The sequence below is a fragment of the Sceloporus undulatus genome, chromosome 6 (assembly GCF_019175285.1).
Source record: "Sceloporus undulatus isolate JIND9_A2432 ecotype Alabama chromosome 6, SceUnd_v1.1, whole genome shotgun sequence".
NCBI lineage: Eukaryota > Metazoa > Chordata > Lepidosauria > Squamata > Phrynosomatidae > Sceloporus > Sceloporus undulatus.
In genome coordinates, this window is record NC_056527.1 from 75,134,543 (window position 1) to 75,147,788 (window position 13,246).

Consider the following 13,246-nt stretch of genomic DNA (forward strand, 5'->3'; position numbering starts at 1 on the left):
AAATCATTTTTTTTAAATTTGGTGATATATATGATTGTGACAACTAGACACAAATCTTTAGTTCTCAAAGGCTACAGGTAAAGCAGCCAGCGTGGCTAGCGGTTTGAGTTTGGGCTGCGAAGTAATCCAGTTTGACACAATTTTAACTGCCATAGCTCAGTGCTATGGAATTCTGGGAAACAGTAGTCTGTTTGCTTAGCTCTGGTGCCACAGTACATACAGCTCCCAGAATCCCACAGCCTTGAGCCAAGGCAGGCAAAGGTCCAAAACACACTGCAGAAATGATCCAGATGAGACAGTTTTAACTGCCTTGGCTCAGTGTTAGGGGATTCTGGGACATTTTTAGCCTTCTCTGTCAGAGAGAGCTCTGGTGCACACTAAACTACAATTCCCAGGATTCTCTTAGCACTGAGCCAGGACAGTTCAAGCGGTCTTGAACTGGATTGTTTCTGCAGTTTGTTTTGGACCAAATGGTGTCTGTAAACCAAAAAGGTGTCAGAAGAAGTGCAGGTGAGCCTATGACTCTGGAGACCCGGGTGTGTTCCAGCCTGGCCATGATGAAACCCATGGGTCACCTTGGGCAAGAAGTCACACTCTCTCGCCTCAAAGGAAGGCAATGGAAAAGCCCTCCTCTGAGTAAAGCTTGCCAAGCCTTAGGGTCTCCTAAGTCAAAAAATGCTTGAAGGCAGGCAACAACAACGGCTGATAAGAAGGCATTCAATGGAATCAATGGCTTCTGCCCACAGAAGACAGTTGTTAAAAGCAAGAGTCCCACAATGCCCCGCTTCCCCTTTGCCCATAATGGGGCATGGCTTCGATGACGTAATCGGGAAGCGTCTTTCCCACAGAAGAGCGCGCGGACTCTGCGTCCCTCCTTGCGAGGGGCTCCCTCAACATCGCGCGAGGACTTGGGACTCGTCCTCCGCTTAGGAACATCACGCGCTGCGGCGAGCGAAACCAAACTGGAAGAGAGAGAGTGTGTGTAGACCTCACACTGAAGGCTGTTGGACTCCAACTCCCAGAATCCTACGGCCGTTGGCCAACGTGGCTGGGGCTTTCGGGAGCTGAAGTCCAAAATCCCAGGGGAAGGGTTTCAGTGGTCGGATCAGGATCCTTGCATAGAGAGAGGCCGGGGAGAGGTGCTTTCTATCTTGAGGTGCTGCAGCCTGCGATAAAAGGACCTCCATTCCCCTGGGATACCCTTCATTTCATAACCCACAACAAACTACAGTTCCCAGAATTCCATAGCCTTTAGGTGGCACTTACAAGTGGTGTCAAACTACATAAGGGGGGGGGATATGGAGGAGCCGACCACAAAGAAAAGCTAGGAGCAGTTCCCACACTGCCCTCCATTTTGAGCAGGACTCAAAAGCATGCATTTCTATTGATAGGACTGTTTCAGGCTTTTCTTTGTGGTCAAATGCTCCATGTTTTGTTTTAGTTTGACACCACTTTTAAGTGCCACGGCTCAAGGCTATGGAATTCTGGGAACTGTAGTTTGTTGTGGGCCCAGAGCGGAGCCTGGGCCCCATAACAAACTACAGTTCCCAGAATTCCATAGCCTTGAGCTGTGGCACTTAAAAGTGGTGTCAAACTGGATTATTTTTACCATACAGATGCATTAGTTGACAACATCTTTCTCTTTTGCCTTCTCTTCCTTATTTAGCCCAAGAGGAAGGAAATTTCCCCCTCCGGTCGGTCCGAGAAATGGGGAGACGCCAGTTTTTGGAGGTTGCGGCACAGAGGTTGGCGCACACCTGCCCAGCGCAAGCACGCTTTTTGTTGTAAGTCGTGGATGTCGGTTTGCCGCACCTGTTTCTTCCGCTTTGCCTCCTTTAGGTATTACTACAATGCTTGTATCTTGCTCATTTCTCTCCCCTGAAACAACTTGGCACGCTCCGCCTTTGTGGCTTTGACCTCCGTGGGTTTGATTATTCGCGGATTGTATTAATATGTCCTCTCTAGGAATATCTAGGTCCTCCTCCGCCAGCACAACTCTGTGGTCGACTTGAACCAAAGGTCACACTGAAGGACCTAGAGAAAATGCTGTGTTCCTAACCCCAGCAAGTGTAGAGGGATGAGTATACACTTATCCCTCCATATTTGCTAGGGTTAGGGACACAAGACCCCCGTTATTATGGAAAAACCACAAATAACCAAAACGCTATGTTTTTACCTGAGAGGACACCTCTTTAGGAATCTCTAGGTCCTCCAGTGCAACTCTGTGGTCAGTGTCCGACAGACACTGACCATTGAACTGCAATGGAGGAGCTACAAAGGCCTAGTGGAGCGTTCTCTCTGGGAATCTCTATGTCTTTCAGTGCAACTTTTAGTTAAAGTTGACCATAGAGTTGCACTGGAGGACCTAGATATTCCTAGAGGGAACATATTAGTCAAATCTGTGTATAATCAAATCCGCAAATATCAAAGCCACAAATATGGAGGGATGAGTGTATACTGAACTGGTATGGATCCCAGCAGAGCAAAAATGAAATGCTTTCAGCTGCCTTCTTTCTACCGCCAAGTCTTGCAGAATGCTTAGTGGTTTGAAGAGCCGATTCTGGGGACTTTTATGATGTTGTGTATTGATCTGAGCGTTGGCTAGGGCCCTGGGACTACTGGATTAGAAGCCATGGTGGGCACATCTCATTGAAGCCTTAGAGGAAGACAGTGGCAAACCCCCTCTGAATAAATGTTGTCAAGAAAACTCTGTGATAGGATGGCCATCAATCCTATCAGAGAGTTTTATCAAAGAGTCAACTTGAAGACACGCAAGAATAACATGGAATTGATGACCTCTTCATAATGGCTAAACTAGAAGATGACATATCTCCTGTTATTTGATGTTTATGTAAGACGGTGTCAGAACTTAATATGCAGTACTTTTATTGCGGCACTGTATTTTGACCTGTATTTTGTATTTCGACCCATATATAAGGTTAGTAAAACTGGCAGTTGCATATAAATAATCCCTTTTTTTGTCTCTTATCCATAGATGGACACTGAGCAACACAGAAGGTAACTGCCTTGTTACAAAGCTGAGAACACGTGGGGCGGGTGGAGGCTTCCCACAGGCTTTGCAATATCAAATCATTTCCCTGCTGACAACCACAGCATTCCCCTCACTACAAAATTTGAGACTCTATTAAAAAAAGATATGATTGGCTTGCTTCGTCTCCCTGTAGTTCCATCTGTTTTCCAACAACTTAAGAGATGATCGAAGTTCCTTGAATACCATTGGATTCAGTTCATCAAGCTCTGAAGTCTAGAATTATGCATAGTAGCTATGTTCCCATACTATCTCCTTATCTGTTTTGGGTTCAGCCTCCTTTCTCCATAATTTATTCTACTTTCAGCAGCTTGAACAATATTTTCATTTGGGTGAAGACAGAAAAAGGAGGAGTAGTCCTGCTAGCTTTTCACCATTTCTGTGTAACATCTCTCTGCAACTGATACCTTGGTTGCTTGTTTTTACTCCTGCTCCAAACAAGCCCCCTTTTATTATTTTAACCCATCCATGCTACAACTATGTTTTTGCCCATGTAACTGTGGAATGATTATGATGGAGGGTATAATGCACATTTTAATAATTTGCGTAGTAGCAAGACATTTCAGTGAGATTTTATTGTTATTAAGGCTAGCTAGCACAGCTGCTTATGTAGAGTGAGTTATTTTAGTGGAAATGAAGTGTAATGTCCTTCACGTCTGTAAGCCATTTACTCTTGAACTTTGACAACCTCTATGAAGAATTGAAATCTTAGGGCTGGTACAGACTGGCACAATACAGCAGCTGCATGGCAGCATGGTGTTCAAACGGCACATGCTCCCAAGCCACCAGGAAGCTGCTCTACTGATCGCAATGTGCTGGCGCTGTGGCAACTCAGCATTTAGATGCCATCCAGTGCTGCAAAGCCCACGTGGGGCAGGATGGAAAAACGGCTGCAAAAAGGAGCAGCAATTTGTCACTTCCTTTTTGCGGCAGCTTTTGCGGGTCTGTTACATGAATTTGCCATGGCGCCCACCTGGCTCTTTCAGGGGCGGCATCACAGTGCTCCTTTGGGCCAGTCTGTTTTGGCCCCATATCCATTAGTAATGCAGTGTATTGCAGTCCGCTGCTTTACATTCACCAGTAAAACATTCTCTATCGTTGTAGGCCAGAGCTCCAAAGAAATTCTGGTTTACAATGTCCCAAGCCTGCAAAAATCCTGACACTCTTTACTTATTTTTCCCAAACAAACCAGAGAAACAACCCAAGACTGAGGCACTTCATGCCATATTTGGATGTCCCACTAAATAAACCACAGACTGGAAGCCCAATATTTGTTTCCCCCCTACTTGTAGCAAGAGTAGCTAGTCAGTCAGAATACACTAACATACTGGTTATTACACAGTACAGTAAATCAAAACAGTTCTGGCTTAGGATGACATGTGAACAGGGTCATTGTCAAATGAGTACTAATCTTTTGATTATTTTACAGGCAAGAAACAGGATAATATAGACCGGGTATGCTCTTTCTGCCACCAGTTTCTTCTTCCTGGTAATTACAGGGTCCGTCTAATGCCCAAAATGAAAGTAACTCCATGGATAAAGAAATTACTTCACCGGGAAAGGAAAAACTATAGACTCAATTTTAAACAAGCAAAACTATTGAAAACGTACAAAGAATCAAAGAATGTCCTGGTAAGGTAATATTTTAAGCAGCTGTCATGTTTGGTCTTGTTTAGCAGTTTTTCTGAAGAGGAAATTGAGGGGATATCTTATCAGAAATTATTTTTATTGGTTTAATTAAATTATTCTCTCTCCCTCTTAAGAATCTGACAGTTTGTTTAATTAATTTGAGGGATTGCTTGCTTAATTGAAACTCTTAAGAGGAAAAATGGAGACAGAAAAGAAACAGTAGCACACAGTTCTAGTTTCTCCGCTAATTATAACAGTGCCCCAAACAGCTTTAATTTCAGTCTTTCTGCTTTATAACAGTGATAGCCAGTTTAGAAAATTGTTATTGTTATAGCTGTTATTATAACAGCAATCAAATTCATTCCGTTTGCATCATCTCTACATGGTGGCTTCCAGACATCATGGTTTATTTAGTATTTTCTTCCATCATGGAACTCAGGATGGTGTTTATCCCCTTCCACCCTGGCACTGATCAAATCCCCATTTGCCCAGCTTCAGTACAGTAGCTGCATGATGAACCATGCCTTCACATTGCTAGGAGAGTCTGCATTCTTGAAAACTCCAACTCTGGTTGAGGTTTGCATATATTTATGTGATTCAGGGCTGTGTTCCCTGATGCAAGGTAACACATTAGAGTTCTGGATACACACTGTGAAGGAATCTTGTGTATCATTTCTGCAGAAGAAACATGCCAGAACTGTTATTTAGATTTTAGGGAAAGGATTGTTAAAAGGGAAAAAGTTATTTGGATTTTTAAAAATTTCTATAGAGAATGAATAAATTCTGTTTGGAGATTTTGGAGTAATATATAATCCAAAACCAACAAATACAAGGAAGATACAATTTTTAAAAAAAACAACCAAGATGTTGAGAAGAGTCTTCAATAATAATAATAATAATAATAATAATAATAATAATAATAATAAAAACAGAGCAGATGAATGCCTAATGTTAGTTGGAGGGGCATTTCTTGGGTTGGGGATCGACACACTAAACAAGTCCTAATTCCAAGTGGATCTTGGCTGACTCTCTGTGGAACCGCCAATAGTACCTTTTCAAAAGATCTGTGTTTGGGCAGGATGTTAAGCAAGAAGGTCTTTTGGTCCTTAGTTGTTTAGGGCTTTGAATACTAATAGCAAAATCTTGAACCTGGCCCAATACCAAATAAGCAGCTAATGTAAAGATTCCAGCAAACGGATTTGAATACATACAGCATATATGCGTAAGGGGCTTTGTTATTCTATTGGGGGTCCCTCTGTGCAAAGGCACAGACTGAATATGGGCACTGAACAACTTCCTTTTTATTCAAAGGAAACCAAAATGACGTAATGGTTTGGATTAGGACTTAGGGATGGAGGTTCTATTCCCCAGTGAACAAGTGAAACTTACTGGGTGATTTGTGGCCACTGAATTGGTTTTTCAGTCTGATCCATCTTACAAGGTTGTTGTGAAGGTAAAGTGAGGAGGAGTAGAACCATGTGTGGAGGAAAGCTGGGACATAAGTATAACAAAAAGTATCACTATTTCAAGTTGTATATAACTACTCTTATGTACACAAAGTATTCAATAGTTGAGGATCTCAGTATACTGTACAGTTGCTCTGCAGTAGTCTTCTCAGTAATGTTAGTGGGAATATTCAGATGTATAATTGTGGGTTCAATCTACTTTTATTTCCTGAGGACTTCAAATTGTTTTTCACTTTCTATCAGAGTACATTTTAAAGAAGTAACATCAGTTGAGCTTTCCTTCTTTCTATAGTTAATTACCTGCAAGGTGTGTGGAAAAACAGCAAGACATAAAGGAAGCAGTAGGAGAACACTGTTGAACAAAACTACACCTTCCAACCACAGTAGTTCTGGATCGAAAAGCGGGACTCCATTCTCAAGTCCTAGGTATTTGTTTGCCTTTTCCATAGATTACATAGTTGAACAACAGGGTACAGGATAGGAATTCAGTCGTGCACAATGGCATCAGCTAATGCAGTTATGGAGAAGCTCAGCCCTTACAGCTTGCTGTATGTATGTTTTACATTTTTGGCTGCTATCATCCTGGTTCCATAGAAGAATCCATTTTGTTCTGAGAGAGTCAGGAAGGCTGCTATAAACAAGAAGATCCATGGATGGAAGGGATATGGGGGCAAGTACCTTATTATCTGCATATGTCTTGCACTGAGTAAATTAAAAGGAATATTTCTCATTTAATGGTGGATACATGCAGATTCCACAACAGAGTACCAAAGGGACCCACAACATAGTTACAGAATGAGATTTGAAAGCATCACAGAAGAATGCAATTAAGACTTTATTCCTTCAAGGACCCCGCATCTAGTTCCCCACTCTCTTGTTAGCATTCCTTTGAAGTGTTGGGAAAGAATATTTGTTCTTTACATTAGTAGTCATCCATCCATCCTCAGTAGGAAACTTTTTATACATAGAGCAAGATGTGAGGAGCAAAAGAGTTACATCACTAAATTCCTCCTTGTGCACTCAGAGCTCTGTGATTGCTTCCAGGTGCTTATATACCCTAGTGGTTTATAATGAGTGACTGGCAGTATAATTGGAACCCTATCATGTTTTCTGTATTGTGACTGGAAGTGAGGGTGTCAATCAACTGAGGCACAGTTGACTTCAGTGCAAGTGCCTTCATCTATCTGGCTAATTTTGCATTCATAATATTAGGTTACCTAGGCAGGATTTGGCTCTTAAGATGCACAACTTTCAGCATTTTACCTTCTGGCCACCCACCCACTGAGCCCAACAGAGCCCACTGGAGGTGTTGCCATATGTTCTCACTACAGTGTCTGTATGTATTTCTGACATTTCTTTCTTGTCCCCAGCATGGAGGTGTATTTTGAGTGCAACAGGATTTAAGAACAATGCAGTAATCTTTTTAGGGTAAACTGAAGAGAATGAATATATGAAATATGAACGTGAAATACTTATGTGTTTTCTTTAAAACATGCACTATACTATCTGCATTATTTTTACACATAATGAGGTTATAAATATTACATCACTGATCTTGTATCACAATTCTAACTACATGTAATCCTTTCAGAATTTCCACATCTGGACAATCAACTCCTCGCTCCTCCTCCAGAACGCCTAAAAATGCCAAAGATCACGTCACTCAATTGAAAAGACTGCTTAGCCTTGAAGAAGATAAACAAAGTGATAAGAAGGGCCTGAAAAACTTCTTGCTATCACTTTGAAATCTTTACATCATTAATAAGTCATAATTAATATGTCATTAAAGGAGCTTATCACTAGTTGTTAATAAAGATTGTGTCATGATGTTGTTATGCGCCTTCAAGTCATTTCTGACTTAAGGCAAACTTAAGGGGTTTTCTTGGCAAGATTTGCCATTGGTTTCCCCCAAGGTTGAGAGCATGTGACGTGGAGAAAAATATATAGCTAGCATTACTCTATAACAGACTTTTTGACTTTTTCTGTATCCCTCTCCTGCCATTGCTAACATATGAATGACTTTTATTTACCAAGGAGGAAAGGGGAGCTTGGCTCTTCTTTTTATTGCTTCCACAATTGCTTATATATTTGCTCTGTTTATTTAAATTTATTAAGAATATATAAGACTGACATCTGTTTGATTGTCTAGTGTTTTTCTCTTACTGAATTTGACATTTGTAAGTGTTATATAGCTGTATACTTGTTCTAGAAAGTCTTCCCAAAATGTGCTGAATCATAACTACATGAGTAAGAGATGAGTCGTGACTTCAGATTTTAGCTCGGGAATACAACAGCACAACTGTGTTTTGCTTTTATTCTTTTCTGTATGAAACTATGTCCCCTTGGTGGAAAGAAATTACAGGATTAATCCATTTTCACTAACAAATCATGTTTACACAAAACAGAATTTCTCACTGGAGTTACAATGCTAACCGTACTTATTATTCACAAACATGTTCACTATAATCAAATGATGCAAATGGGCTAGGATTCAAAGAACTGCAAAACTAGTTCAATGTGCTTGTGTGATCCTTCTTGAAATTTCCTCCCCGTCCAATCATATGCAAACTGCTGTTCAATAGTTTTAGAAGCAGCTGGTCAAGGCCAGAAATCAAATTCACTGGCTTAATGTATGAGTTTCAGTAGCTTTTTCTTTCCTAGCAGAGATCAAAAAGGATCTTCAACAAACATGTGAATTACAAGTTTAATCCACTGGAAATAGTAGGGATAGTAATAGTAAAAGATGGATGGGACCTTTTGTCTTAAAATTACTTGTTTCAAATATAACAAGTGAATTTAGTTTGTAGAACTGTTCTAATGCATTCTAACTTTAGGAATAAAGCAGCCTAAATATAAAGTACAGGAAATATGTTGTGTGGATTGAAGTGGGACAAGAACCAAATTTTAAAATATAAAATGTATTGAGGAACTAAAACAAGTAGTGATTTCCAAGGAGGAAGAAAAAAGTGGTAAGTTTTGTACCTACAGTTTTAGACTGATTGGTGATTCTGTGTATTATACATGTTATTAAACACACTCATATTTGGCATTACATAAAAGCCTTGGACTTGTGCACCTTTCTGATGGTAAGATCCAGTAAATGCACTCTGCAGAGTCAGCTCCAGTGTACACATGAAACTCAATCACAAATGCTTCAATGTACAGCAACATTCATTGAGTAGTCTACTCTAGACCAGAGGTGAGAAAAGTCCTCCAGACGTATTTCTCACCATTGGCTGGCCTGGATTGATGGGAGCTCAACCTAATATTTGGAGAAACACACTTTATGCACTTCAGCACTAAAGTATACATTAACATTATCTATGGTCATGCCTTGGGTTTATGTACCCAACTCCTCTTCCAGACTGCATGAGAAGATGGGATGAGCAGAAGATTTTGCTTCCATTTTAATTGTGTGGGGTTTTTTTGTTTGTCATGTCCAAATCAGGAACTATGATTTAGTATTAGGCACAGTTTATTGAAACAAGTCAAGCTCATTAACTATGGTTTCAAAGTTTGCATCAGTAGGAAGAGAGATGCAGAAATCCTTATGTAATACTAAAGTGGTTTGGCCAGATGTGTTAACACAATGTGGCTGGCATTTGCACATGTTAGTTTATGCCTACCTATATCCTTTTGGGGTGCTGTGAAGGTTGGTATTCCCTTCTTCCTCCTGCAGTGCCCCCCGCTCCAACGTACTGTGCAGCCCTAGCTCTTCCATGCCTCTTGGTGAGCAAACATGTTTGAAAAGCATTTAGCTGTATCCATATACTGAGCCATACAAGATTGTGGACACAGTTAGTAAAACCAGAGTTGCATTTTATTATATGCAAATCTGTATGTGAATAGCACCTTGCTGTTGGGGAAAAAAATGCTAAATCTGGATCTTGTCATCAGCTGTAGTTTTAAAATAAATGGACTAAAATTAACTTAAGAAGTACAGTGTTCCTCACCCATGAAACTTTATACTAGGTCCTACCCCACATCGACACCTTTGAAAACCTTGGCAACCTGCCGTTTCCAGATGTTGCTGTCAGGGGAGGGAGAAGCACTGCCTGAGATGACTGCCAGACACCTGTTATATAATTTTGGGGAGAAACTAATATACATGCAAACATTTTTCCTCATAATTAAAAAAAATACCTTGCAATAAAATAGAGCATAGTGAATAGTAAAAGCACTTTTCATCTCCACTGATTGCTCCCTTTCAAAATTAACTGCGCTTAAATAGTTTTACTTTTAGTTGGCTCATGCCCAGACTTAGCAAAGGAACACATGGTAAGTGGATGGACTATGTGATGTGACATACTCTTCTGTGTAAACCATGGGTAGGTAAAACGTGCCCCTCCAAATGATGTCTCACTACAATTCCCATGAGTACTGGACACCACAGCAAAGGGCACAGAATGATCAGAGCTGCAGTCCAACATCTGAAAGGCCACATTTTCCCATCCTGGAATCAACCAAAATTACTATTATAAGGAAGAAGAACTCAAATAATGGTAAACAAAGTGCTTTAAATACTGGAGCTACCAGCACTTGATCCAGGCAGCCATTATATAATTAAGTACCCATATTCAAGATAGCATGTCTGCTATGCAATAATTTGTTTCAGTCATTCACTAACTTTTCATGTTCTTCCAACCTTATGATTCTGATTCTGTCACGAGTTCAAAGTTTGCCACAGAATCAGACATTTAAGTCACTTATGTTAAAATGTTCAGGAGTGATCATGTGTACAAGTGACTTTTGGATTTGAAACTATCAGTGGTTCATGCAATCAAACAGCATACAGTGTTGCTTTACGTGGGGATCCATTCTGGACTCCTCCACGTAAAGCAAATTCCACGCATGCTCGAGCCCCATTTAAATGAATGGGGCTTGTGCATGCGGTGGAGCAGCAGCGTGCGCGCCACAGGCACATGCCCCATTACTCCCAATGGGACGCGCCATCCCTTCCTCCCTATGGCTTTTAGCGTATGCTGAAAGGGCCGTATATGTTAAACTGTAGAAGCCAGATGAGCATGCATTCATCTGTCTGAACATACAAGAACAATTTCCCCCCATATTTTTTTGGTGTGAGAGTGATGTGTTCCAGTATTTGTCATTATCTTGAACAAATATTGAGTTCACCCTTAAAGATAAGTGACTCAGTTCAGCTAATGAATACATCACACTATAGTATTCTGTTATTGCAATGGGTACATTGTGGCTACACTTAAGTGTACACTTAATCTTGGAACAAGCCTTCTTGAATGCAGTGGGATTTACTTCTGAGTACCGATGCACAAGACTGTGCTTTTTAAAAATATTTTGCTATTTTAAAACTTTAAAAAACTGTAAGAATAAGTACCGGCTAAGATTTACATAACCATCCCACTACTTCCAATCGCCATTTTCTAGAACTTTTTAGAAATGCATAATGTCCTGGATATAGTCTAGGATGAGATTTGTCTGCTTGGAATGATATAGAAAAGAAATTACTGTACAAGCGCATGCTCTTTCGGTATGTACAAATCAATTCTTCACGGAAATAAAAATTATTGTAAAATTAAAATTCTAAACCATACAGTATTTTAATTTATTTAAATAAGGTCATTTTGGTCATTCAACATCTCCTTTTTAAATATTATTTATATTCAAAAATTTTTAATGATGCAATATTAAGACACATTTTTTGGTGACGATAAATGAATATTATCAAGTTTCAAGCAAAGTTCCACAAGTTATCTGTTATAATGAAAATACCAGTTTCTGCTACTCAAATGCAGATGTTATATGATTAGTTTAAATTAATACAACTGTATCCAGTAAACAGCACATAAGAAAACAAAACGAAACAAAAACTTGCTACAGAGTGTGTGGCCTAACCAATTTGAGTACAAAAGTTATAATCACTTTTTTAAACATAATGACACAGACGCTGCCTCTTACATAGTACCTGCTTCACCACTTGTCAGTAAAATAGTAAACAAAGCAACAGTTAACATTTCTGATAAATTAGAACACTTCAGTGCTACTTCCAACAAATATACAAAAATAATATCAATCAACGCAACCAACTGCTTACTCCAGTGGAAATGTGCGAGTATCAATTGTCACTATAGACATCTCCAGCAAATGGAAGATGCACCTGGCTTCCTGTGACGTTGGGGAGTCTTGATAGATCAGGAAGGCTCTGAAGGCGCGACTTGAGTTCTTTCCGTACCTGAGACACGCTGGTTAATTTGCGCTTGTGTTCCTGCAAGACATGAAGAACTGCACATAATACCTTCATTCACATCTTCTTCCTAAAGAGTTACCAAAAAATTCTTTATTTCCCCAAGCCAGTGAATTAAAATGGACACAAACATATGGAAAACAGGGACTTTACGGCTTTTGTGCAAAGGTACACAGGAAACTATGCAGGATATTCTGCAATATTCTGTTGAACCTCTCTCAGAAGCACAAGGTGCCCTCATCAATTGCCTAGCTACTGATATTTTTTCTTATTTTCTTGCCTTTTCCTCATTTGGGTAAAATATAGTAACCAATCTTCTAGTCACCATTGCAATGCAACCACCGCACTACCTTTTAAAAACAATCCGAAAATATAATTTTAAAACAGAGCAGTTCCAAACATCAAAGAATTTGCAGATTACAGCAATGCAAACATCACTACTTAAGCAACTTTATGCTGCCTTGCAGGAAGCATTGTACTGTACTGGTTGAATATTCTTTATCTGTAATTCTGAAATGAAAAACTTTTCGATCTATGTACCTGTACTGTATTCTTATGTCTCTAATGGAGAGAGACATAAGAATCTGTGAAATGGCAAGAGGCGCGCATTCACACCAAACGCTCTGTTTGAATTCCTGCCATTTCAGATTCCCGGTCTCTCTCTATTATGTCTCATCAAATAATTTGAAGATTTGTATATGCAAATACAAGTATACAAAAATCTGAAATAGACAACATTTTGATCCCAAGCATTTTGGATAAGGGATACTCAACCTGTTATTATTGTGACCGTTTTAGATTAATGTAATGGCAATATGCTGAATCTCCTTCTCTACATGGCATTCTGGTTATGGATGTGCCCTCCCTATGCAGGCCTTATTA

General features: G+C 39.9%; 2 protein-coding genes across 4 annotated transcripts in view; one reads left to right on the top strand and one right to left on the bottom strand.

The window, feature by feature from the left end:
* Positions 1-1,098: 1,098 nt before the first annotated feature.
* Positions 1,099-8,274, top strand: C6H18orf21 (chromosome 6 C18orf21 homolog). 3 transcript variants are annotated; one of them, XM_042472339.1, is made up of 6 exons: positions 1,099-1,156; positions 1,667-1,784; positions 2,996-3,018; positions 4,479-4,681; positions 6,437-6,570; positions 7,736-8,274. In XM_042472339.1, the coding sequence occupies exons 2-6, from the start codon at positions 1,708-1,710 to the stop codon at positions 7,887-7,889; spliced, it is 591 nt and encodes a 196-aa protein (XP_042328273.1). In that variant the 5' UTR covers positions 1,099-1,156; positions 1,667-1,707; the 3' UTR covers positions 7,890-8,274. The 3 variants fall into 3 exon arrangements, with proteins under 3 accessions (XP_042328273.1, XP_042328274.1, XP_042328272.1); XM_042472340.1 differs by having other exon boundaries at positions 1,142-1,156; positions 1,667-1,839; XM_042472338.1 differs by lacking the exon at positions 1,099-1,156 and having other exon boundaries at positions 1,556-1,784.
* Positions 8,275-8,416: 142 nt separating this feature from the next.
* RPRD1A (regulation of nuclear pre-mRNA domain containing 1A) overlaps positions 8,417-13,246 on the bottom strand; it is a 50,644-nt gene continuing 45,814 nt past the window's right edge. The window contains 1 exon segment of the mRNA XM_042472342.1: positions 8,417-12,385. Coding sequence (XP_042328276.1) covers positions 12,236-12,385 — 150 coding nt within the window. The 3' untranslated portion in view covers positions 8,417-12,235.